The sequence below is a fragment of the Mastigoproctus giganteus genome, chromosome 1 (genome assembly GCF_048544385.1).
Source record: "Mastigoproctus giganteus isolate SK-2022 chromosome 1, ASM4854438v1, whole genome shotgun sequence".
Classification (NCBI taxonomy): Eukaryota; Metazoa; Arthropoda; class Arachnida; order Uropygi; family Thelyphonidae; genus Mastigoproctus; species Mastigoproctus giganteus.
The window spans coordinates 118550843-118578535 of record NC_143575.1 but is presented as its reverse complement, the minus strand read 5'-3'; the positions used below and the strand labels follow the sequence as shown (position 1 = coordinate 118578535).

The 27693-nt window shown below is 37.2% G+C and overlaps 1 protein-coding gene across 1 annotated transcript in view; it reads right to left on the bottom strand.

Moving 5' to 3' along the window:
* Positions 1-27693, bottom strand: part of LOC150091113 (UBX domain-containing protein 7) — a 690832-nt gene that overhangs the window by 347714 nt on the left and 315425 nt on the right. The window contains exon 5 of the mRNA XM_090384602.1: positions 25907-25975. Coding sequence (XP_090240728.1) covers positions 25907-25975 — 69 coding nt within the window. The remainder of the gene's footprint in view (positions 1-25906; positions 25976-27693) is intronic.

Sequence of the window (27693 nt, the reverse complement as noted above, 5' to 3'; positions counted from 1 at the left end):
AGGTGTTTTTCCTTCTGCTTGGAAATTTGCTCATATCCAGCCAGTTCCTAAAAAGGGTGACAAATGCCTCCCATCCAATTATCGTCCCATTGCAATTACGTCTACTCTTTCTAAAGTAATGGAGAAATCAATTAACCGCCAACTGTTAAACTACCGAGAAACCTTCTGTCTGATCAACGATCGCCAGTATAAACTCTGTCAGTGTCGATCCACTGGTGATATTCTGGCTTATGTTACCCATTTAAGGCCAAATTCAATGGAAACGTTTGGTGAAACACAAGCAGTCGCTCTTGACATCTCAAATGCTTTTGATTATGTTTGTCATTTTATGCCAAATAAGCTTCCACCTTATGGTTTGCCAACTGTTTTTTGTAATTGGTTATTCAGTTTTCTCTCTGACCCCTCACAGTGAGGGTAGATTGCTCTCTGTCTTCTAACTTCTCCACTAACGCTGGTGTGACCCACAATGTTCAGTTTGGAACATTGTGGGTCACACTAGTAACTCAGTCTGGAACAACCTTCCTTCATACGTATTTCCCGAAAATTAGTCTACAGAAGTTCAAGTCTAATGTCAACAAATATCTTCTTTCATCTTCTCTACTTTCTAACCCAAGCATGGTACTAAGTACTATATGTTCTAATACCTCTCATGTTTGGGGTTTTCATTAAAAAAATATATATATGGCGAATACTATTACTATGTTGTATATACGAAGAGAAATCATGAAATTGGGATATAATTTAACTAAGTTTTTTTTTCTTGAATAAATGTCAATAATTCTAAGCAACCAGTTTTTTTTTTTTTTTTTTGTTTGTTTGAAAATATGCTGCAATGAATGGATTTCTTGACATAACTCTTTGGCATTGATGTTGCTGCTCCTGTCTCAGCTAGTGAGAATTCCTTCAAAGTGTTGACATTTCATTTCTATTGTACTTTCTAATAAATTTCTAATCTCGAATATCTGCTACCAATTCCTTAAATGTCGATATGCAGGTAATTCTCCAGTGGGGCAAAGACAACTTAGTTGATTTCAATCCTTCTATAACTCAGTCTAGTCTTATATCTCGCAAAAAGGATTCTTCTGCTACTACGCTTATCTTTGGTGACACTCCGATTTCTAGGCAAGATGGTATATCTCTTTTGGGGATCACCCTGACTTCTAATCTCTCTCTCTCTCTCTCTCTCTCTCTCTCTCTCTCTCTCTCTCTCTCTCTCTCTCTTGGCACAAGCACATTACAAATATTGCTTCCTCTGCATCCAAAAAACTTGGTTTTCTCTTTTGCTCTCGGCATTACCTTTCTTCCAAACAGCTGCTCACTCTGTATAAATCGCAAATCTGCCCTACCATGGAATATTGTCCCCACATCTGGGGTGGTGCACCCAAAACCTCTCTCAGCCTCCTAGATTCCATTCAGAAGAGGGCAGTTAGGTTAATTAAGGACTCGTCTCTAATAGTCTCCAATCTCTTTCTCATAGACGTACTGTTTCTGCTGCATGACATTTCTACAGATACTTCCATGGGCACTGTTTTTCTGAATTGGCTTGTATAATTCCCACTCGCTCTTTCAAAACAGTCCGAACACGTGCCGCCACCAGCCAACATCCATTTTCTGTCCAGCTTCAAACTCATAGAACCAACGTTTCATCTTCCTCATTTATTCAGTCAATTATTCAGCTGTTTTCTGGAACAATCTTACTTCATACGTATTTCCTGAAAATTAGTCTACAGATGTTCAAGTCTAATGTCAACAAATATCTTCTTTCATCTTCTCTACTTCTAATCCAAGTACTAAGTACTATATGTTCTAATACCTCTCATGTTTGGGGTTTTCATTAAAAAAATATATATATATATGGCGAATACTATTACTATTGGGATATAATTCAACTAAGTTTTTTTTTCTTGAATAAATGTCAATAATTCTAAGCAACCAGACTTTTTTTTTTTTTTTTTTTCATTTGAAAATATGTTGCAATGATTGGATTTCTTGACATAACTCTTTGGCATTGATGTTGCTGCTCCTGTCTCAGCTAGTGAGAATTCCTTCAAAGTGTTGACATTTTGTTTCTTTTGTACTTTCTAATAAATTTGTGAAGTTTTCTGATTTTAGATTAAGATGAAAAGCCAAGGATATTTCATTCATCTGATCAAATCTTTCTTGTAAGCCAAGGTTAGCTAAATCGATCATTATATTAAAAAATTCCGTTTCAGATCTTTTGGTTGATCAATATGAAGTTCATCTGATGAAGTTTCATAGGTAATCTTCCCACGCTTCTGGCAACAATGACAGTACTCAACTCAGTTGCAATGTCTATAGCTTTATCCATACACAATTTAATTCCTGATGTTCTAAATTCATTCAGTTGACTAAGAGCGCTTTCTATCAATATAATTGCAGTGTTCATATCAATTGCACTATTTTTTGTATGGCTTTACTTACTTTATTTATAATACTTAACATTTCAAACCAAACAACCACACTTACAATAAATTTAAAAGAACTAATTTGTGTTAACAGAAATTATTTTCTCTTATTTCAGACTGCAATTTGGCATCTTTTCCTTTGGCCTGTTTCTTGATTTTATTTATTGCAGTTGTAATATACCATAACTGATACATACTGTTTCAATAGCTTTCATCTTTCATTCCCATCTTGCTTCTGGTAGAGATCTCACGGTAAATTTTATGCGCATTTTTAAAATATCCCAACTACTTTGCAAAGCAGCACAAATCATGTACAGCCACCCACCAATTTATATAAGGATTGCATTCTATGGAACTCTATGTAAGTCGGAATTTCCCTAAATGCTTATGCAGCACTTTCAACTATGCACGATAAATTTGATTTGAGCCAAAAAGAAATATGCAACGAATATGTAAATGTAATTATTTATTTATTTATTTATTTTTATTTTTTTTTTATCTCATGCGCAGGAAACATTACAAAGTGTACTAAATTACAAAAATTTCAAACTTATAAAATTAAAAAAGAGAGAGGAGACAGGCATAATGTCAGCAAATTTTATCTTTTGAGCATCGTTGCCAGAATTAACTCTCCAGCTGATAAGCACACCACTGCCTAAGTTTAGGGCTGTGGAGATTTAGAAGGGGTTTTTCCAACACATCACAAAATTTCTCTGCAGCTGCAGAATCAGCACTGGTGGCTTCACCAAATCCTTTAATGTTTTGGAAACCAGTGCGATGCTTGAACCTATTAAATCACCCATTGTTTGCCACAAACTTGGCTTGAAGTTTGCCAGCCTTATCCTTAATATGTTCATAAATACTTCTTGCTTTTGCTTTAACAGCCATTAGACTCAGGGGCATTTGCTTCTGAATCTGATTTTCCATCAATATTATTAATAGCTTTTCCATCTTCGATATAGCACCTGAACGCTGCACTGTTTTGTGATCACTGTTGATCTTAAATGTGTTGATCCATGAACATGTTCTTTTATATGCACACAGTCTCTTAAAATAGTATCCACTATTGAAGCAGAGAGACCTAATTCTGTGCAACAGATTACAAATTTTGTCCTAGCACTACCAGCACTTGCACTTTACATTGGTCCCTTTCCCCTTCACCACTGTAATAAGCAAATAGGAATGAAGAGAAGATTCTGAAAATTTATGTTTATGTTCTGAATATTTACGTTTTTTTATATGATTGGAGATTTCAGTGGAGGGGAACTCATTTCACCATAATACCGCAATGTAAAAACTCACAGAATTCCAGTTATTGGTATTATCGCAAATGCAATAAGATCAAGTTTACTACCCATTTATAATAGATTGCAGTAACAAAAAAGCCCAATAAACCAGAAAGTGCAAATTGTTTTTATTGAGTTTTGGTAGTGACCTCCAGAAATGTGTTTTAGAAAAATATCACAAAGGTGTTCACAAAATTGATTCTTATAATGGAACATATGATAACGATGAAAGTGTAGTGCAATTTCCATTATAAAAATATCCTTGTAGAGACATAAATAGCTTAGTTATATAGTGAAAATTTCAACTTCTTTAGTCTTGGAACGAATTACCAAAAAAAAAAAAAAAAGAAAAAATTTGTTATTGAGTTCACTTGATATTTTCAAAATACCTCCATTTATTCCTACAGGATGAAAAAATAAATTTCCACAAATTTTTTAAATTTGCACCAGCCGGCAAAAACTTACATAAAGTCGAATTTCCATAAGTCAAGTATTACATAAGCCAGAGAGTGCCTGTATAACCTTTGTAATTTCCAAAAATTAATTCTGCTGTTGTTGAAGAATGTACTGCATCAGATACAACTAAATTTAAATTATGAGGGGCACATGGAAAATAAAATGCTCTTATATTTTCTTCTTAAATTCTTGCATGTACGGCATACTGTTTAGCTTTCATGTTACTACCACTATCATATCCTTGTCCACAGCAGTTAGTTAGGTCGATGTTGTTTGTTTCTAACATTTTCAGATAGATTCTTAGTCATTTCCCGGAAGTATCATGAAAGGCTAAGTATCCCGAGGAATGTTCACAAATTTTTATAGTGCGCATATTTTTAAAATTTTTATAACGATTTATGTACCAACATCAAGCCATGAGGATGAAGAAATATACACCAAATTGGACAGTCTTCTAAATGAGCAGAAAACCCACTACACTATCATTATGGGGGACTTCAATGCTAAAGTTGGAAAGAGACAAAACAGCGCAGAGAGGGAAACTATAGGAAATTTTGGAATTGGTGAAAGAAATGAAAGAGATGAAAGACTTGTGGAATTTGCAGAATCTCAAGGAATGTCAGAAGTGAACATTTTTTTCAAGAAAAGGGTGAACAGAAAGTGGACATGGAAAAGCCCAAATGGATTAACAACTAATGAAATCAGCTTCATCCTCACTAACAGAAGATATATCGTGAATGATGTTACCGTTCTGAACAAGGTAAATGTTAGAAGTCATCACAGAATGGCAAGATGTACACTCAATATTAGATGTGAGAAGAGAAAAGAAAGGAAAAAACTGACCCGAGTAAATAATACGAAGGTCTTTGAGATAACAGGAGGAGAAAAAAGCAGTATGTACTGGAATTTAAGAACAAGTTTGAGCTTCTGCAGACTGCTCAGGACCAAGATATCGATGAGGAATATTAGCTACAGTCCTAAATAAGGCAATGCCGAGAATCAGAAAGAATGCAGAGAAAATAAAAACAACTTTCATAGCATGAACAACTCAAAGTGTAACAAAATCCATTAGATCAAGATACAAAGAACTGGAAGAGATGAAATGTTTGAAAGTCTACTGCTCTTACACTCATATTAGAAATTAGAAAGAATGCAGAGAAAATAAAAACAACTTTCATAGCACGAACAACTCAAAGTGTAACAAAATCCATTAAATCAAGATACAAAGAATTGGAAGAGATGAAATGTTTGAAAGTCTACTGCTCTTACACTCATATTGAATGACAATCAGATGCCTAACCAAGATTATATATCTCTATTAGGTATTATGCTGACTTCTAATCTTTCATGGTACAGTCCATTCCGGTTATTTGGGACACATCGGGACTAGTGCATTTTGGCCCGATTAAGCGGCTGCCCCAATTATCCGAAGTTTCACGTAAATAGTTAAAAATACAATGTAACCCCCCCCCCTTTTTTACAATTGGTTCACTGTACAATCAAATCACGTTACGACGAACTCAACATAGTAAAGTACCGTTCACTATACGATGTGCAGTAAGTGCCGGTCATTGTGATCATGTTTGTGAATTGAATTTTAATTCTATTAAACAGCGATTCTAATTAGCGAAAATAGGAGGAATATTATCCACAGGCTATAAAAGCAAAGATATATTAAGCACAAATTTACCAATTAAAAAATATGTGAAAATCGGAAGAATATAAGTGATAATCGGAATAATTAATACGTTCTGTAATATGTACATACGAACTAGTTGACATTTGTGGGTGGGGGTTAAAATTTAAAACAGTAAAAAGATAAGCAATCAATAACAAAGAACACAGCACACACAAATTGCAAGTAACACAATACGTGCAAGTGAGAACCGAGTAACGAGTTACAAAGCTTTAAAAATATGAATGAAGAAAAGATCTGAAAATTAATTTTTTTATATGATTGAAGATTTCATGGAAGTGTAAACACATTTCACCATAATAACCCACAGAATTCCGGCTTTTATCGCAAATTAAAATTTACCAGCTTATATCAGAGTATTATCAAAATTCAGTAAGATCAAGTTCACTGTCCGTTTCACTAACAGAAAAGCCCAATAAACAGGTGACTGCTAATTGTTTTTATTGTTTTATGGTTGTGATCTCCGGAATTTTGACCGAACCACGTGGTACCATCGGAGACAATCGAGGGTAATCTCCAGTGCTGCGGTCTCCTACCCCGATTAAATGGCATGCTGTCCCAATTAAGCAAAGTAAACCCTGGTTATTTTCTCGATTGGTTTCTGTTTTTTAAGATTTTCCCCAAATAAACGGCTGCCCCGATTAACTGGTGGTCCAAATAACCGGTATCCACTGTATTAGCACATCACAGATATTGCTTCCTCTGCATAAAAAAAAAAAAACATGCATTTTACCCTTTTGTTCTTGACTTTAATTTTCTTAATTTCTTTCTTTCTTCTTTTAATTAAACAACTTCTCACTCCGTAGCCAACTAACCCACCCTACTATGGAATACTGTTCCCACATTTGGTGACTTCAAAACCTCTCTCAAACTTCTTGACTCCATTCCAAAGAGAGTATTTGGTTTAATTAACCATCTCTTACAATTTCTCCCACTCTGTCTCACAGACATTCAGTTTTTGCTGAGTGCCTATTCAATAGATATTTCCATGGTCACTGTCCTTTTGAATTGATATCTGTAATTCTTCCAGTCTCTTTCACACAGATTTGAACATGTGCGACAACCAACAAGCATCCAGCTACTGTCCCACTCCAAACTCACAGAACTGATATTTCCTATTTCCCATTTGTCTGGAACAATCTTGCTTCACATGTATTTCCCAAAAATTACAATCTATAGAATTCCAGCCTTCTCATGCATGGTACTAACTAATATAGCTTAAAATATATTTTAAAATAATAGGTTATCTAATACATTTCATGTTTGTGGTTTTAAAAAAATAAATAAATAAAAGCCTAATAAGACTAATGAAACTGTGTGTTGATTATTTTTTTTTACTGTGTTTTACTTTATAATGAACAGCAGATAAGGAGAACATATTATTACGAAAGGGATCATTATAGTTTTACTTCAAGGTGAGGAGTTAGCTTAAAGTAAAACTACAGCATAATGATTCTAAAAAGTCATGACTATTCTCTCTTTCTTTTCAAATGATCAAAATATCCTTGCAGACTGAATTAAGTAGCACATGCCTAATGGAGGTTTAAATAAGTTGTTGTGTATGTATGTGTTTTCTTTATGGAGGAAAGATTTTAATCTAGAATAATGTGCGGAAATCTAGAACTATGATAAAAAAAAATAGCATTTGTTGCTGCACTGCAAACAAATTGAGATTATGAGATTTTAGAGCATCATCTGCATATAAAGGTTGCAACCGAGTAGTTACTTGGCCTCATAAATAAACATCATAAACTGTGGATTACCTGTTCTAGTAGACATTCAACTGCCATTAACAAGAATGGGTCTCAGTACTGATAAGGAAACTATGTACATATTGGATATACAAAAATGCACTCCATTGTGAGTTCAATGACTACAGAGCTTTCTCACAGCAGGAAGTTGTAGGTCTGCCAAACAACAAATATATAGGAAAAGGCAGTCCTTAATTGACTGTAATTAATTCTAAGATCATTTAGCTTCCGCCGAAACACACTACATAACAATACACAGAAATGTTATATTAGTCACAGGTCAATAGAGATTCACCAATACTATCTGATGAGTGACCAAGTTAAAAAAACATGATATAGCATTCGCTGAGGTATATGATGCAAGAAAGCAAGCTTATATAACATCAGAAAAAAAAAAAATTCCATTTAACCCATCCATCATTATAGTTCCACCTTAAATTTATTAAAGCTAACAACGTCCACAACAATAGATAGAAGTCTGTTCCAGCAATCAATTACCTGGTGCCTAAAGGCAAGCTTCCGCACTTCTATTCTACAACTGATAGATTAAACGATAGACTAACAGATTAAAAGTAGCCACTGGCAGAGGTGAAAGTGATTCTTGCACTGCTTCAATTGGAATGAGCCGCAGCCTGGAAAATAAGATGCAGGATATTTCAGAGACTGCTGGGAATCATTGGGGTACAAATAAACACATAGGTTGTGTTAGGGTAGCTAAGAAAAAGAACAGGTGCATGTATACTTGCGTGTACACCAATGCTAGGAGTTTAGTAAATAAATTTGATGAATTTGAGGTATTGCTCAAAACAGCAAAATAAGATATTGTGGGGATTTCAGAGACGTGGTGTCACACAGATATAAGGGATGCAGAACTGGAATTTGGGGAGTACAGTGTCTACAGAAAGGATAGACAGGGTAGGAAGGGAGGAGGGGTTATGTTATTAGTTAAGAAATACATAAAATCCAAGGAAGTGAAGCCAGTCGACATTGCTGAACAGTGCAGTGTCGAGTCAGTTTGGTGTGACATAAGCATTGGGAGATCAAAATTGAGAGTAGGAGTGTGCTATAGGCCTAATGACTCTGATGAGTATAATAAGAAACTGTACGGGAAAATAGAGTGGGCCAGTAAATCAGAGAGTCTTATAATGGGGGATTTTAATTTCCCAGATATTGACTGGAATTTGGGGGCTGGTCACTCACACACTAGCAAGGCTTTTGTGGATTTATTGGATGATTGTTTTCTACATCAGCATGTTCAGGAGGCAACTAGAGGGAGTAATGCTCTTGATTTGATTATCGGTAGTGATTCTTCATGCATTAAGAATCTGCAGGTAAATGAATCGCTAGGTGGCAGTGATCACAGGGTGCTGAAGTGGGATTTACTCAAAGCGGTAACTACCATTAGGGGTAAAGGGAAGGGTTATTGCTTTCGTAAAGGCGACTACGATGGACTGATTTTGATTTTTTGATTTGGTAGTTGTTGGCGCATCGGCTTCTGTGGCCATATTGCACCTCCCAAGGTTTTTGCAGTACTTTGATTCAAGCCCGAGGCGGGAATCGAACCCGCGACCTTTGGGTTACCGGGCAGGTACTTTACCCACTCGGCTAGCCCGGTCGGCTACGATGGACTGAGACAGTATTTAAATTCTATACAGTGGGACCAACTGATGATGTTACCAAAAGAAAATTCAAAATGGGAAGCATTCAAAGAACTTATCTTGGAAGCTACTAGGCTTTACATACCAACTAAGAAATACTGTTTAAGGTTTAGGCCTAAGTGGATGTCAGATGAACTAATGAGACATATGGCAGAGAAGAAAAATGCATGGGATCCATACAAATTAACACGTGACACAGAAGCCTATGATAGATACAAGTTGATCTGTAACCAAGTTACAAAGGAAGTTAGGCAGGCGAAGGCAGATTACAAAAAATCTTTGACAAGGGATGCAAAGAAAAACAGCAAAGAGTTCTTTATTTATGTAAACTCTAGAAGGACGGGGATGAATCAGATTGGTCCACTTGATATCGATGGGTCAACTGTTAATGATCCTGCTCAGGTAGCTAACAAACTGAATGAATATTTCGCATCGACATTCACACATGAGGAGTTATTCAGCGAGGGGAATGACAGGTGTATTCAACTCTGGCAGTAAGCTAGAGAACCTTGTAATAACTGAGAGTAAAGTGGAGGAGAAATTGTTGAAGATAAATACAAGAAAGGCACCTGGGGGATGGGATCTATCCAGTTATATTAAAGGAGGCAGCAAAGGCAGTAAGCAAACCCTTAGCCATAATTATGAGAGCTTCCTTGTACTCAGGGGAAGTACCCATGGACTGGAGATGTGCAAATGTGATCCCAATTCACAAAGGAGGATCAAAGGGCGACACAAGTAATTATAGACCTGTTAGTTTAACTTCTGTTCCTGGAAAATTAATGGAGGCACTGGTTAAAGAAGCACTGCAGGATCATCTAGACAAGACTTCAGTTATAGCTCAGACACAGCATGGCTTTGTTAAGCGGAACTCTTGCCTGACCAATTTGATTGGATACTATGATGCAGTCAGAAAAGAACTGGATGCAGGGAATAACTTTGATATTATATACTTGGATCTTAGAAAGGCTTTTGATACTGTTGCACATGGAAGACTGCTGCACAAATTGGAGCAGTGTGGCATTGGAGGCAAATTGCTGCTATGGATAAAGGGGTGGTTGAGCGGGAGATGACAGAGAGTGGTAATCAATGGACATTGCTCATCGTAGACTAATGTTATTATTGGAGTCTCTCAGGGTTCAGTATTGGGTCCATTATTGTTTTCTGTATTCATAAATGATATTGATGATGGTATATCAAGCTTAATGTCCAAGTTTGCAGACGATACGAAGGTTGGCAGGGTTGTCAAGGACACTACTGACACTATGCTACTGCAACAGGATCTGGAAAGGTTGAGCATATGGGCTGAGAGGTGGCAAATGAAGTTTAACATTGACAAATGGGAAAGCAACCCCAGAGCAATGTATCAACTCTGTGGTACTACACTGACAGTGGTAGAGAATGAAAGGGACCTGGAGGTGGTTGTGCAGGCAGATATGAAGTTTTCTGGACAGTGCAGACGGGCTGCAAGAGTAGCTCATGGTGTATTGTCGATGATATATAGGAATTTTTCTAGCAGGGATAAGGAGGTGATTATTCCCTTGTATAAGGCAATGGTTAGACCACACCTAGAGTACTGTATACAAGTCTGGAGGCCTCATTTCAAGAAGGATGTAGAGATGCTGGAACGAGTACAGAGAAGGGCAACAAGATTAGTGAATGGAACAATGAGGTGCTCTTATGAAGAAAGGCTCAAGTTTTGCAAATTACAGTGTCTGGAGACTAGGCACCGGCGGGGTGATCTGGTAGAGGTGTATAAAGCCTTGAATGGTTTGAGCATGCTCAATGCTGATGGGATTCTTCCTCTCGCTCAGAATCACCTGAGAGGGCATAAATTCAAATTGAGAAAAGACAGATGTAGGATAGATGTGAGGAAATTTGCCTTTAGCCAGCGGGTGGTTGGTTGGTGGAATAGACTTCCATCCCTTGTTGTGGAAGTTGATAGCCTAAATAAGTTTAAGGCTCAGCTGGACAGGTATTTTGAACGAACAGAGGGGTGAAGTGGAAGTGGTTATTTTTTAATTATTTATTTATTTTATTTTATTTTTTATTTATTTTTTATTTTTTGGCTGATGCTGCATAAGCTTGCTTTCTTGCATTAAATGCCTCTACTAATGCTAATGCTAATGCTGTCTTTCCTCAATTTGAATGGTGCCACCGTAGCCAAGTGGGCAGGAGCAGCAGTGCGTAGCACACGCTTCTTGATTAGACCGGGATTCGAGCCCATGACTACCAAATATGGAAAGTTCGGGGAATGACCACAGCATATACCCGGAGCAATGTGGCCTTAGTTGCTAATGCTCCTAAAAAACAAGTAACAACAACCTCAATTTGAATCTATACCCTCTCAGGTTCTTAATTTGAGTAAGGAGAAATATCCCATCAGTATTGAGCCTGCTCAAACCGTTCAAAGCTTTATACACCTCAATCAGTTGACCCTGCAGATGCCTAGTGTCTCCAGATGCTGCAACTTGCAAAACTTCAGCTTATCTTGGTAAGAGGACTCGTTTCTTGCTCTCACCAATCTTGTTGCCCTTCTCTGTATTTGTTCTAGCAACTCTACATCCTTCCTACAATGAGGCCACAAGACCTGTAGCAGTACTCACGATGTGGCCTGACCATTGCCTTATACAAGGGGATAAGCACCTTCTTGTCTCTGCTAGCAAAGTTCCTATATATTATTGACAAAACTCTATGACCTGCTCTAGCACTCCGTCTGCACTGCCCAGAGAACTTCATATCTGACTGCACAATTACCCCCAGGTCTTTTTCATTCTCCACCTCCCTGAGCGTAGTACCACACAGTTGGTACGTTTCTCTTGGGTTACTGCTACACATATGCAGTACTTTGCATTTGTGAATGTTAAACTTCAGTTACCACTTTTCAGCCCATCTGCCTAACTTTTCTAGATCGTGTTGCAGTAGCATACTGTCTTTATTGTCATTAACAACCGTGCCAATCTTTCTATCATCTGCAAACCTGGACATTAAGCCTGATATACCGTCATCGATATTACTGATAAATGCACAAAACAACAATGGGCCCAGCACCAAACCTTGGGGGAATCCACTAATATCATTAGTCCATGTAAAGCAGTGTCCATTTATTATCACTCTCTGCCATCGTTCACTCAACCATCCCTTTATCCATTGCCGCAACTTGCCCATACTGCTCCAATTTGTAAAGCAGTCTTCGTGTGCAACAGTATCAAAACCTTTCCTGAAATCCAAGTAATATGATATCAAAATTATCTTTGTATCCAGTTCCTTTGTGACCACATCCTAGTATCCAATGAAATCGGTATGACAAGACTTCCCCCTTAACAAACCCACGCTGTGTCTGAACTATTACTGCAGTCTTGTCTAGTTGGAACTGCATCAATTTTTTAACCAGTGACTCCATTATTTTCTCTGGAATAGAAGTTAAGCTAACAGGTCTATAATTATAATTATTTCTGTCACCCTTTCAACCTCTGTTGTGAATTGGGGATACATTTGTAAATATCCAGTCCACAGGGACCATGCCCCTGAATCTAAGGATGTTCTCATAATTATAGCCAAGGGTTTGCTAATATCCCTCGCTGCCTCCTTCAATATAACTGGATAGATTCAATCAGCCCCAGTTGCCTTTTTTATGTTTAACTTCAACAACTTCACCTCCACTTTGCTTTCTGTTATTACAAAATCATTTAGCTGCCTGTTAGAGTTTAGTAAACTTCTGTCCTTCCCTTCCTTACAGAATTCCTCATGTGTGAATGTAGATGCAAAATACTTATTCAGTTTGTCAGCTATCTGAGCAGGATCCTCAACAGTCGAACCACCAACATCAAGTGCACCAATTTGATTCATCCGCTTCCTTCTAGCATTTACATAAGTAAAGAAGCCTTTGTTGTTTTTCTTCGCATCCTTTGCCAAGGATTTATCATAATCAGCCTTCACTTGCCTAACCTCCTTTGTGACTTAAATATAGACTAGCTTATTTCTGCAATTGGTTTCTCTGTGTTACCCGATAATTTATATGCATTCCATGCATTTTCCTTCTCTGCCACTAGCCTGATTAGATTATCTGACATCCATTTAGGTCTAAATCTTGAACAGTATTTCTTAGTTGGTATGAAAAGCCTAGTAGCTTCCAAGATTAATTCCTTGAAGGCTTTCCATTTAGAATTCGCTATTTTAAACATCATCAGTTGATCCCATTGTATAGAATTTAAAAACTGTCTGAGACCACTGTAGTTACCTTTACAAAAACAAAAACCCTACCCTTTACCCTTGATGGTAGTTACATCTTTCAGTAAATCCCACATCAGTACACTGTGATCACTGTCACCTTGTGGTTCCTTTATCTGCAAATTCTTAATGCATGAATAATCATTGCTGATAATCAGATCAGAAATATTCCACAATATTACTGAACTTATAAATCATTATAATAAGAACTAGCAGAACAAATTTCAAATCATTGAAAATGAACTGTGAATTATTTATCACACAAAATTCAAGAAGAATTCATGTTTAATTGGAAATGAAATTTGGACCAGTATTATTTCAAAAATTAAAGGGGAAAAAAACCTAAGTACTTGCTCCTTGTTAATTGATTGCACGCCTAGTTAATCACATCATGAACAAATGTCCCAAATAACTAGATATGTGCAAATTATTGATGGAAAAATATCAATAGATGAGAGCTTCATTGATTTCATAGAAAGTAAAGTAAAGACTGCCATTGGATTGGCGACAGAAATTCTTACCAAATTAGAAAAGGATGGACTTGACATGTAAGGGGGCAGGGATACAATAAGGGAGCCAATACGGTGGAAAAATATAATGACGTACAGGCAATAAAAAGAATTAAAAAAATGAAATTGCCATGTTTGTACCATGATCGGCACATAGTCTTAATTTAGCTGGTGTTCATGCAGCATCAATAACGTCTGGATGGGATGATAAGTTTTTTTGACGTTGTTCAAAGAATATTTGAATGGATATATTTGCAAGCTAAAAAGCTTTGCATAAATAACTCTTCCCAATTAATAAGCGGATTGATAAAAAATCTCCCAGAAATATGGGAAAGTGAATTTGAAGATATTTTTGAATATGCTGCTTCCACAGCAGAAAAATGGATATACCAGCTACATTTTCAGATGGAAAAAGAAAGAAAGGAAAACAACACAATACAAATCTTCAGACAATTTCAATTTATCTGTCAAATATCAATTTTGTATTGAAATTAAATAAGTTTTGGATATTCTTAGGAATGACTTAAGCACTAGATTTGAAAAACTAAATACTATTTCTTCAGATCTATTTTCTCTATTTGGAACTTCACTCGCATTAATTAATATATTTGACTTGCAGAAGGCTGCTTCTGACCTTGCATTAAAATACAACAAAGATTTAAATGCATCAGATATTTTAAAAGAATTTAAAACTTCAAAAATCATGTTTTATCAATTCTATACGATATAAAATCTGTAACCCCTTCAAAACTTCTCCAAATCATTCATAAGTATTGTCTAATAAAATCTTAGCCAAATATAGAAATATCGTTACAAATTTTCCTTACTCTGACTGTGACAGTAGCTTCTTGTGAAAGGTCCTTCAGTAAACTTAAACTGATTAAAAATTAACATAGATAAACAACTAGACAAGAACGACTAATCAACATATCAATTACAGGTAACTCTCTTATAACATGTACTTAACAAGTACTGGTCAATGCTGGAAAAAGTTGTGTATTAGGGTTAAATTTGTGTATTGCTCAAAACATCAAAGGCAGATATTGTTGGGATATCAGAGACATGGTGTCACACAGATATAAGGAATGCAGAACTGGAATTTGGGGAGTACAATGTGTATAGAAAGGATAGACAGGACAGGGGGGGAGGAGGGGTTATGCTATTAGTTAAAAAACACAAAATCCAAGGAAGTGAAGCCAGTCGACATTGATGGACAGGGCAGTGTCGAGTCAGTTTGGTGTGACATAAGCATAGGTAAATCAAAATTGAGAGTAGGAGTGTGCTATAGGCCTAATGACTCTGATGAGTATAATAAGATACTGTACAGGGAAATAGAATGGGCCAGTAAATCAGAGAGTCTTATAATGGGGGATTATAATTTCACAGATATTGACTGGAATTTGTGGGTTGGTCACTCACACACTAGCAAGGCTTTTGTGGATTTATTGGATGATTGTTTTCTACACCAGCATGTTCGGGAGGTAACTAGAGGGAGTAATACTCTTGATCTGATTATCAGTAGTGATTCTTCATGCATTAGGAATCTGCAGATAAAGGAACCACTGGGTGGCAGTGATCACAGTGTGCTGAAGTGGGATTTACTCAAGGAGGTAACTACCATTAGGGGTAAAGGGAAGGGTTATTGCTTCCATAAAGGCGACTACGATGGACTGAGACAGTATTTAAATTCTATACAGTGGGACCAACTGATGATGTTACCAACAGCAAATTTAAAATGGGAAGCATTCAAGGAACTAATCTTGGTAGCTACCAGGCTTTACATACCAACCAAGAAATATTGTTCAAGGTTCAGGCCTAAATGGTTGTCAGATGAACTAATGAGACATATGGCAGAGAAGAAAAATGCATGGGATACATACAAATTAATGGGTGACATGGAAGCCTATGATAGATATAAGTTGGTCTGTAACCAAGTCACAAAGGAGATTAGGCAGGCAAAGGCAGATTATGAGAAATCCTTGGCAAAGGATGCAAAGAAAAACAGAAAAGAGTTCTTTACCTATTTAAACTCAAGAAGGAAAGGGATGAATCAGATTGGTCCACTGGATGTTGATGGTTCAACAGTTGAAGATCCAGCTCAGGTGGCTAACAATCTAAACGAGTATTTTGCATCTACATTCACACATGAGGAGTTATTCAGGAAGGGGAATCTCGTAGGTGAAGTAAATATTGGCAGTGAGCTAGATTATTTTCTAATAACTGAGAGGAAAGTGGAGGAGAAATTGTTGAGGATAAACATAAAAAAGGCACCCGGGGTGGATGGGATCTATCCAGTTATATTAAAGGAGGCTGCAAAGGAAGTAAGCAAACACCTAGCCATAATTATGAGAGTTTCTTTGGACTCAGGGGAGATACCCATGGACTGGAGATGTGCAAATGTAACCCCAATTCATAAAGGAGGATCAAAGGCTGACACAAGTAATTGTAGACAAGTAATTATAGACCTGTTAGTTTAACTTCGGTTCCAGGAAAATTAATGGAGGCACTGGTTAAAGAGCACTGCAGGATCATCTGGACAAGAATTCAGTTATAGCTCAGACACAGCATGGTTTTGTTAAGGGCAGGTCTTGTCTGACCAATCTGATTGGATACTATGATGTAGTCACAAAAGAACTGGATGCAGGGAATAACTTTGATATTATATATTTAGATCTTAGAAAGGCTTTTGATACTGTTGCGCATGGAAGACTGCTGCACAAATTGGAGAAGTGTGGCATTGGAGGCAAATTGCTGCTATGGATAAAGGGATGGTTGAGTGGCAGAAGACAGAGAGTGGTAATCAATGGACACTGCTCAACGTGGACTAATATTATTAGTGGAGGTCCTCAGGGTTCAGTGTTGGGTCCATTGTTGTTTTCTGTATTTATAAATGATATTGATGATGGTGTATCAGGCTTAATGTCCAAGTTTGCAGACGATACCAAGGTTGGCAGGGTTGTTAAGGACACTACTGATACTATGCTGCTGCAACAGGATCTGGAAAGGTTGAGCAGATAGGCTGAGAGGTGGCAAATGAAGTTTAACATTGACAAATGTAACGTTCTACATATGGGAAACAGTAACCCCAGATCAACGTATCAACTCTGTGGTACTACGCTGACAGTGGTAGAGAATGAAAAGGACCTGGGGGTAATTGTGCAGGCAGATATGAAGTTCTCTGAGCAGTGCAGACGAGCTGCAAGAGTAGCTCATGGTGTCTTGTCAATGATATACAGGAATTTTTCTAGCAGGGACAGGGATGTGATTATTCCCTTGTATAAGGCATTGGTCAAGCCACACCTTGAGTACTGTATACAGGTCTGGAGGCCTCATTTCAAGAAGGATGTAGAGCTGCTGGAACGAGTACAGAGAAGGGCAACAAGATTAGTGAATGGAACAAAGGGTTGCTCTTACGAAGAAAGGCTTAAGTTTTGCAAATTACAGAGCCTGGAGACTAGGCATCGGCGAGGTGATCTGATAGAGGTGTATAAGGCTTTGAATGGCTTGAGCATGCTCAATGCCGATGGGATTCTTTCTCTTGCTCAGAATAATCACCTGAGAGGGCATAAATTCAAATTGAGGAAGGACGGATGTCGGATAGATGTGCGGAAATTTGCCTTTAGCCAGCGGGCAGTTGGTTTGTGGAATAGACTTCCATCGCTTGTTGTTGAAGTTGATAGCCTAAACAAATTTAAGGCTCAGCTGGACAGGTATTTCGAACGAATGGAGGGGTGAAATGGGAGTAGTGGTTGTTTTTTTTGGCTGATGCTGAATAAGCTTGCTTTCTTGCATCATATGCCTCTACTAATGCTAATGCTAATTTGAAAGTGTCTGCAATTCAAGCCAGACACGATAGGAGGGAGTATATGATGAGAGCATTATCAATCAATTTGTCCCTGGAGAGATCGTGCAAGGCTCACAGGGTAGAATTTTTTCAGCGTGGTCTGTGCTTGCTAAAAGGAGAGACAGCTTCTAACGGGGATGGGATACACTTAAATAGAAAGAGTGCAAGAATATTTGCTGATGCTATTGAGGCAGTGTGAGGTGGTTCGGAAAACTGCTAGATTCGGGGAATCAGACTAAAAGATTAACCGTAGCTGCAAGCAGAGACAAAAGTGATTCTTGCACTGCTTCTATTATAATGAGCAGCCGGCTAGAGAGCAAGTTACTGTGGACTTCAAGAGCTGCTGGGAGTCATCATGGAACAAATAAATACATGGGCTATGTTAGGGTAACTAAGAGTAAGAATATGTAAGTGGCCTCAGACAATTTTTAAATTCTATAGAGTGGGATCAACTGATGACGTTACCAACGGCGAATTGTAAATGGGAAGCCTTCAGGAACTTAATCTTAGAGGCTACTAGGCTTTTCATACCAACTAAGAAATACTGTTCAAGATTCAGGCCTGAATGGATGTCGGATGAATTAATGAGGCTCGTGGCAGAGAAGAAAAATGTGCGGGATGCATATAAATTATCAGGCGATACAGAAACCTATGGCAGATATAAGTAGTCAGTAATCATGTCACAAAGGAGGCAGGCAAAGGCAGATTACAAGAAATCTTTGGCAAAGGATGCAAAGAAAAACAAAAGAAAGTTCTTTACTTATATAAACTCTAGAAGAAAGGGAATGAATGAATCAGATTGGTCCATTTAACATAGATGGTTCGATTATTGACGATCCTGCTCAAGTAGCTGATAAAATGAATGAGTATTTTGCATCTACCATCACACATGAGGAGTTATTCAAGGAGGGGAATGCCAGAAGTTTATCAAACTCTAACAGAGAGCTAAGTAATTTTGTAATGTTGTTGTTATTTGGTTTTTAGGAGCATTAGCAACTAAGGCCATATTGCTGCGGGATATGCGGTGGTCATTCCCTGACCTTTCTGCATCCTCCGTATTTGGTGGTGATGGGCTCGAATCCCGGTCTAATCAAGAAGCATGTGCTACGCACTGCTGCTCCTTCCCACCTGGCTATGGAGGCGCCAATTTTGTAATAACTGAGAACAAAGTGGATGGAAAAATTGCTCAAGTTGAACATAAAAAATGCACCCCGGGCAGATTGAATCTATCCAGTTATAATGAGGGAGGTGGCGAGGGAAGTAAGAAACCCTTAGCCATAATTATCAGAGCATCCTAAGAGTCAGGGGAGGTCCCCATGGACTGGAGACGTGCAAATGTTTTCCCCAATTCAAAAGGAGGGTACAAAAGGTAACACAAAAAATTATAGACCTGTTAGTTTAACTTCTGTTCCCAGAAAAATAATGGAATCACTGGTTAAAGAGGTGATACAGGATCACCTAGACAAGACAGCAGTAATAGGTCAGACACAGCATGGGTTTGTTAAGGGGAAGTCTTGTCTAACCAATTTGATTGTATACCATGATGTGGTCATAAAGGAGCTGGATGCAAAAAATAATTTTGATATAATATACTTGGATTTCAGGAAAGCAGTACAAATTGGAGTGGTATGGCATTAAGGGCAATGGATAAAGGGATGGTTGGGTGGGAGATGGCAGAGAGTGGTAATAAATGGACACTGCTCTACCTGGACTAGTGTTATTAGCGGAGTCCTGCAGGATTTGGTGTTGGGCCCATTATTGTTTTGTGTATTTATCAATGATATTGATGAAGGTATATCAGGCTTAATATTCAAGTTTGCAGATGATACAGAGGTTGGCAGGGCTGTTAATGACAGTAAGGACAGTATGCTACTGCAACAGGATCTAGAAAAGTTAGGCAGGCCTGAGAAGTCAACTGAAGTTTAACATTGACAAATGCAAAGTACTTCATATGGATAGAGTAACCCAAGAGAAACACACCCACTGTGTGATACTACACTCAGGGAGGTGGAAAGTGAAAAAGACTTGGGGGGGGGGGGAATTGTGCAGTCAAATATGAAGTTCTCTGAGCAGTGCAGATGGGGCGTGAGAGCAGGTCATGGAGTTTTGTAAATGATATATGGGAATTCTGCTAGCAGAGACAAGGAGGTGATTATCCCTTTGTATAAGGCAATGGTTAGACCACACCTTGAGACTGTATACAGGTCTGGAGGCCTCATTTTAGGAAGGATGTAGAGTTGCTAGAACAAGTACAAAGAAGGGCAACATCATTAGTGAGAGGAACAAAGGGGTGCTCTTATGAAGAAAGGCTTAAGTTCTGGAAGTTGCAGCAACCAGAGACTATGCACCTGCAAGGTGATGTGATAGAGGTGTATAAGACCTTGAATGGCTTGAGCAGGCTCAATGCTGACGGGATACTCCCACTTGGTCAGATTATGAACCTGAAGATGCATAGATTCAAATTGAGGAAAGACAGTTGTAGAATAGATGGCTGGAAGTTTGCCTTTAGCCAGCAGGTAGTTGATTGGTGGAACAGACTTCCATCTGTTGTGGAAGTTGATAGCTTAAATAAATTTAAGGCTGAACTAGACAAACATTTGGAGTGACCAGATGGGTGAAATGGAAAGGTTTTTTTTTTTTTTTTTTTTGGCTGATGCTGTATAAGCTTGGTTTCTTGCATCACATGCCTGAACTAATGCTAACACGTTATTAGGTTCCTATAAAATCTTATTTAGTGCGAAACCGTGTTATACGGGACTAAGAATCAATACAAGAAGGTGTGTTACGTTCCAAATGCTAAGAAAAGTACATTATTTTTTTATAACTATCGGAAACTTAATTTTTATTAAAAATAATAATAACTGAACAAACGTCTTAAACTGTGATGGATATATGTTAGATAATGCATGTTCATTTAATTTTCTTCCTCTTCACCGCTGCTAAACACAATCAAACGAAAAGTACATCTTTTGTTACAATTATCGGAAACTTAATTTTTATTAAAAATAGTATGTTATGTTATTTTTGGTTTTTAGGAGAATTAGTAACTAATGCCAGTAACTAAAACTGATTAGTGACTAAAACTGCTTTAAAAATAGTAATAACTGAACAAACGTCTTATAAACTGCAATGCATATATGTCAGATAATGTATATTCATTTAATTTTCTTCACCTCTTCACTGCCACTAAGCATAATCAAACAAGAATGTTTGCTCTTTTGCAGCATATCTTCACCTTCTGACCTTTCTTCTGCAGCATCTAGATTTCATGCTCTTCTGCTCTTTAGAAAATCAGTAATCTGGGTTTGTTTGCTTTTGCTTGATAGATCTTTGTAAATTTCATGGTATGGAGCTACACATTTTTGAGGCTCCCTTTTGAATGGGACTAAGAACTAAGTCGAAGGATCTGCATTCAAAAAATAAGATTCTAATTGCTCGGCTAAGTTTATGCTTTCCCATATGTTTTTTAGTGTAAAATTTGGAGCTTTAGAATTTTGATCTGAGCTATCATCCTCTCAATTGATTTGGTTTACCCCCGATGCCATTTCTGCCAAATCCGCTTTGCCAGCCTCTTTTTTCTACCAGTAATTCTTGAACATGTTCAGTAATCATATCCACAGACTTTGCTAAGTATTTGCTCAGTATACGGACTTAGCAAATTCTACTATCGCACTGATTCAGTTTTATGCCAGTTCGACCATAATTCATGAATGAACTGATTCTGGCCATACAATTTTCCAACATGCACGTGTTGAGGGTTTACTTCTTTCAGCGATAAAGCTATGATTCCGATACAGCCCACAATTGAAAGATGTTTGCATGCCTCCATCACCTCAATAGAGATTTGGAATCAATTTTTTTTAAAATCCGTTGTAACGATTTTCTGATTAATGAGTTTTAAAGGTAGACATAATGCCTTGATCTAATGGCTGAATTAAAGAAGGTGTATTAGGTGGTAAGAACATTACTTCAACATTTTGGATGACTTAAATCTTTCAGATGGTCTGCTGCATTATCCAATATTAATAAAACTTTGGAATCTAGATTTTTCCGCTTTAAATAGTTTTTCACAGCTAACACAAAACAATTTAGAAACCATTCTTTAAATAAATTGGCAGTTACACAAATTATGCCTAAGTTCTTTAGGCATAATTTTGGACTAGAATTAAATTCGCAACAAAGAAATTATTCCAATACGGTTATTAAGAACAAAGCTTAGTAATACATACATACCTGGAAAAATTTATAAACGATCAAATAAAAATCTATATAACCTTAAAAGTCATGACCTACACGCTTAAAAGTCACAATTTTTTATGGTCTCAAGCAAGCAAAAGTTCAATAGCACTGAACCTAACACGGGGATTTCCCAATAATTTTTTTTGCGTAACGACTAGCGAGTCAACAGTGGAGATTCACAAAAAGAATGGAAATGTTGAAAAATTATATCCAGCAGGGTTTTCTCTGCTCAAAAGCTTAAAAACTGCAAGATTTGTCACAATTCTCTAAACATGTTAGAGCGAAACAGGGTTATGTACCGTGTTGTGCGAGGATTGCTGCAATTTATCAATCATGTTAGAGCGAAACCGTGTTGTAGAAGTACCGTGTAATACGGCGGGGGTTGCTTGTATATCCACTGAAAATCAGGTTGCACAAAACATAAATTATGATAAAATTATTGGTTTTGCTTCGGCAAAAGCGATAAAAATTCACTTAAAATAATACATCTTCATTCCATATTTTTAGTTTATTATTACTCTTATAATATTTCTCCCTGATTGGGGGTTTCGTCTCGTGACGAGTATTGCTACCAAGTACACAGGGTAGTTGTTATGTCTGGTGTGACTGTTGGTCGAGGAACTCTCTGACTATCCTACAGGTGTTCAGAATTGCAACTTTATTATTATTAGCCACAGGGTGCAAGGAAGCCTTAGGCTTATGCTGCACCAGCCAAAAAAAAAATTCCCAAGTTAGAGAGAGAGAGAGAGAGAGAGAGAGAGAGAGAGAGAGAGAGAGAGAGAGAGAGAGATAGAGAGAGAGAGTCAGAAGTAGAAAGGAATCACCAAGAAAGAGAAGAATGATGATATCCAGCTCAGGACCCAGTGTGTGTGTGCCAAGCCCATACTCAACAGATAATATTAAAATTTGTTTCTATGATTTTATACTAGATATATAAACATGTGATATCTGTGAATTTTTAATTTTCTTAGTAGTTTATATAGAAACGAAGTCTCTGTAGAGATAAATGATATTTGTTTATGTTTTATTATATTCACTGTATTGTTTAAATTATTTTATTAATAAATATATGCAAATCATAGTGTGTAGCATTGTAATTTTTATAAATTCATAAAGATTGACTACCTGCATATAATGAGGACATACTTTTTTTTTTTTTTTTTTTTTTTTTTTTTATGAAAACCCCAAACACGAAAGGTATCAAAACCTATAGTACATAGTACCGTGCATGGGTTGAAGGAGAAGTATGGGGGGAGGGGGATACCGGAAACTTTGCTCTAGAGACTAAACATGGGTTTCACCACTTCAAGCCTCCAATAAGCAAAGTGGTGGTATTTCACCGGTTGATGAAAGTCATCTACCATACTTACATTACTTTTGTCCCAGGTGTAGGACTGCCTAAGTTCCAGCTCTGATTATTTGTTTAAAACTAATGCACCTTAGGGTAACTAAGATGCTCTACTAAAGATGATGGATAAAGTCTTCTCACTTCGCACATTCATTATCCGAATGGACTTAGAACTGACAGCAACTGAAAATCTGGTGAAAAAAAATATATAGACAGTGGGTATTATCCTATAGGCAAAAAAGACATCTGCCTAGGGCCCTGATCAGAGGGGAGCTCCAAAATTGCTGTTTCAAAAACTCATTGCTGTTTTTTACTAATATTTTTAAGTGATTTTTATCGGGAACTCAACTTATACTTGCCAAAGTCAATGAACTTTAAGATTAATTTGAAAATTACATTTTTTTCAAAAATGGTTTTACCTATTTTGATGAAATTTTATATTTAGTTCTTATGTCATATAATTTATTTCTTTGTTGTCACAATAAAATGAAATCGAAAATGTTCTTTATTAGTTTTTTCTTTATATTGGCCCCCCCAAATTCCATTTTGCCTTGGGCCCCATGAAGGCATAATGCGCCACTGCATATAGGGAGAAGACATCTTTGATTTAATATAAATTAATTGCATGTATACTCTTCTGTGTATACAGGCAAGTAATATAATTAAACAAATGTGATGTTTCTTTTATTACTGGTACCAGCAAGTAATGTTGCAAACTTATCAAAAAAGATGCCAGTTTCATATATGAGGGTAATTCAAAAAATAAGTTACACTTGATCATTGTAGCCCAAGAGACATTTATTGAGGTATGTAACATCATTCAATAGAAAGCACATACCTTGCACTACTTTTCCACAGTCACCGAGTTGCATAAACACTTCTTGGAACATGTGAATAAACGTTCGATTCCCTGATGATAAAAATCCACTCCTTGGTCATTCAGCCACCGTCGAACTGCTGTTTGCTTCTGCACATCATTTGCAAATTGTAGTCCCCCTAGATGTTCTTTCAGCTTGCCAAAGAAGTGATAGTCACAAGGCAAAAGATCGGGACTATACGGCGGATGTTGCTATCCCTACCATCCAAAACTTTGGAGCAAGTGTCGTGTTGTGCATGCACTGTGTGGTGTGCTGTTGTCCTAAATGAGAACAACACCTTTGCTTAACTTTCTAGGCCTCTTGTTTTTCATGGCTGTTTGCAAAGACCACAATGTTTGGCAGTATGAGGCAGCATTAATTGTGCCTTTTGCCAAAATTACGTGTAAACAACTCCTTCACAGTTGAAAAACACAGTGGCCATGACCTTTCCTCCTGATGGGTGCAACTTTGAATTTCTTCCACAGAGGTGATGTTGTGTGTCTCCATTCCATAGACGCTCTCTTCGTTTCTAGGGTGAAATGGTGTACACCACAGAATAGCGTTAAAAGAAGGCTAGAGAACACAAAAAACGTTGACCTTTGTGCTCATCTGTCAGTTTTGAAGAGGAACGAACCCATCATGCACACAATTTGCGATAGTCAAGATATTCACAGACGATGGAATGAACACTGCCTATCAAAATATCCAACTCCTTTATCATTTCTGCAACTGTCAGTCTTCGTTTATTTCGAATCATTTCATCAACCTGCATCGATGGCCTTCCTTTTCAATCAGCATCCGTCAATTCTGTGCAATCACTTTCAAACTGCTGGCACCACTTCACTATGGCTGGAAGCAACATTGCATTTTCCCCACACACCGCCATTATTTCACAATGAATCTCAGAACAATTCAGACGTTTCACCCACAAAAATCGTACTTTTCTGTGTACCTCAAACTTGGAGTAAAGTTCTGGCTCTCGTGTCATTATGAACACTTGCTCCTACACAACTGTTACTGCTATGTCAACAAAACTCACCTATCAGGGGCACATGATATGAACTCCATTCCACGCAGGTGCCACATTCGTTGTGCAATTATACCAAGTGTAGCTTATTTTTTGAATTCCCCTCATATATATATATATATATATATATATATGAGAACTGATCTTAAAGCATTAGTATAGGGCCAAAAATTGCAATAAACCCCACCCCCTTTTTGCCGTATCAGCAAAGGGGGGGGGAGAAATGTCTATACAACATATAATATTGTCATGTTGATGAAATAGCACCCGCCTATGATCAAAGAGTAATGGAACACGAGCATGAAATTTATTTGGACTCATCAAACAAACAAACATACCATATTGCATGTCAGTTTGATCAGTGTCAGCAACTCAAACTCCTATAATAAATCCTGAAATGTAAGATATCTCCTCAGTGAAATATGAATTAAGTTTTATCATTAGGTTTTAATGATAAAAAACTCATATGATATGTTTATATGACTTATATACACATAAACAAACTTAATGATGAAAATAATCGGTACTATAAGACCTATATATAAAAAATTACATTGAATTAAGTTTTAGTAAGTAGCATACTTGATTCAGCTTGAAAATCTCTAAATCCATCAAAAACAGATCTTATAGGTCGTCTTCTTTCTGGGATACCTGAAAAATAATTTAAATCTATTAGAAATTCAACTTATCAAGAACCTGAAAACTGTTTTATCCCTTATGAATGTCAAATAAAAGTTTTCGCTTCTTCCCAAAGAAAATAACAATACAACTCATCATGTTGCTAACCTATGTTGTTGTTGATATGAGAGTTTCTGCTGCAAGGGCTACTTGGGTCATACTGCAGCTCCTAAAGTAATTGAGATTACCTATGAAAACTGTCTAGGGAGCAGTAAGAAACAGTCATACGTTTCAATTTTTTCCAGATAAGAAAAAATTTCAGAGTGATTTGCTTCATTATCTAGTTAGGATTGTTTCTTTTCTAGTTTTACAGGCTAGAAGTCCATAACTGCAGTTCAGGTTTCAGTTGAAACAGTCTATCATGTGTTTGTTTTTCTACAAAAGTGTTCATTATTCCATATATATTTTCTGTATGTTGCATTTAAAATCTGAATATGGAACCATATCACTTGCTGAGCTATACTGGAGGGATGTTTTGCAGTATCATCAGCACAATCATTTCCTGGAATATCAATGTGACCTGGGATCCAAGAAAAGAAAACAGTTTGCTAATGTTCACAAAGACATATCACCTCATATCTTATGAGCTTTAACAAAGGACTGCAAGGTGAGGTGTTTTTGAGAGCTAAGGAAAAACTCTTGGAATATCTATATATTACACTTTTATTGATTGACAGGATTGAAATATTTTCTAGGGCAAGCTTAATGGCATGGAGAGCTCAGCAGTATAACTGGTGCATTTGGCTGGAAGTGAAACAGAAACAGTTTTGTTTGGGAATATAGCAGCTGCACCCACTTTATTGTCAGGCTTTCAACCATCAGTGTAGACCTTAGAAAAGAAGGAATAATGTTGTGTATGAACAAGATGTAGCTATTAGATGTTAATATCTGCTATAAGAAGGTTAAGGATCAGATTGGTCCGCTTTATATCAATGGTTTGACTGTAGATAATCCTGCTCAGATAGAGGCCAAACTGAATGAGAATTTTGCATCTACATTTACACAAGGAATTCTGTATGGAAGTGGACAACAGCAGCTTATTAAACACCAACAGGAAGCTAAACGATTTTGTAATAACTGAGACAAAAGTGGAGAAGAAATTGTTGAAGTTAAACATAAGAAAGGCATGTGGGATGGATGGGATCTATCCAGTCATATTAAAGGAGGTGGCAAAGGAAGTAAGCAAAACCTTAGCCATAATTATGAGAGCATCTTTTGACTAAGGGAAGGTCCCCACGGAATGGAGATGTGCAAATGTATCTTCAATTCACAAAAAGGGGATCAAAGGGAGATATGAGTAATTACAGACCTTTTAAGTTTAATTTCTGTTCCAGGAAAAATAATACAATCACTGTTTAAAGAAACATAGCAGGATCATCTAGCCAAGACTGCAGTAATAATTCAGACATAGCATGGGTTTGTTAAGGGGAAGCCTTGTCTGATAAATTTGATTGGATACTATGATGTGGTCACAAAGGAACTGTATGCAAAAAATAACGTTGATATCATCATCATCATCAGCCATTTTCAATCCACTGCAGGATGAAGGCCTCTCCAGCAACTTTCCAGTAACTTCTGTTTTGAGCACTGGATATCCATTTACTACCCACAAACTCATGAATTTCATCTATCCATCTCCACCTTTGTCTTACAGGTTTTCTTCTAGCTCCTCTTGGATACCATTCTGTTAT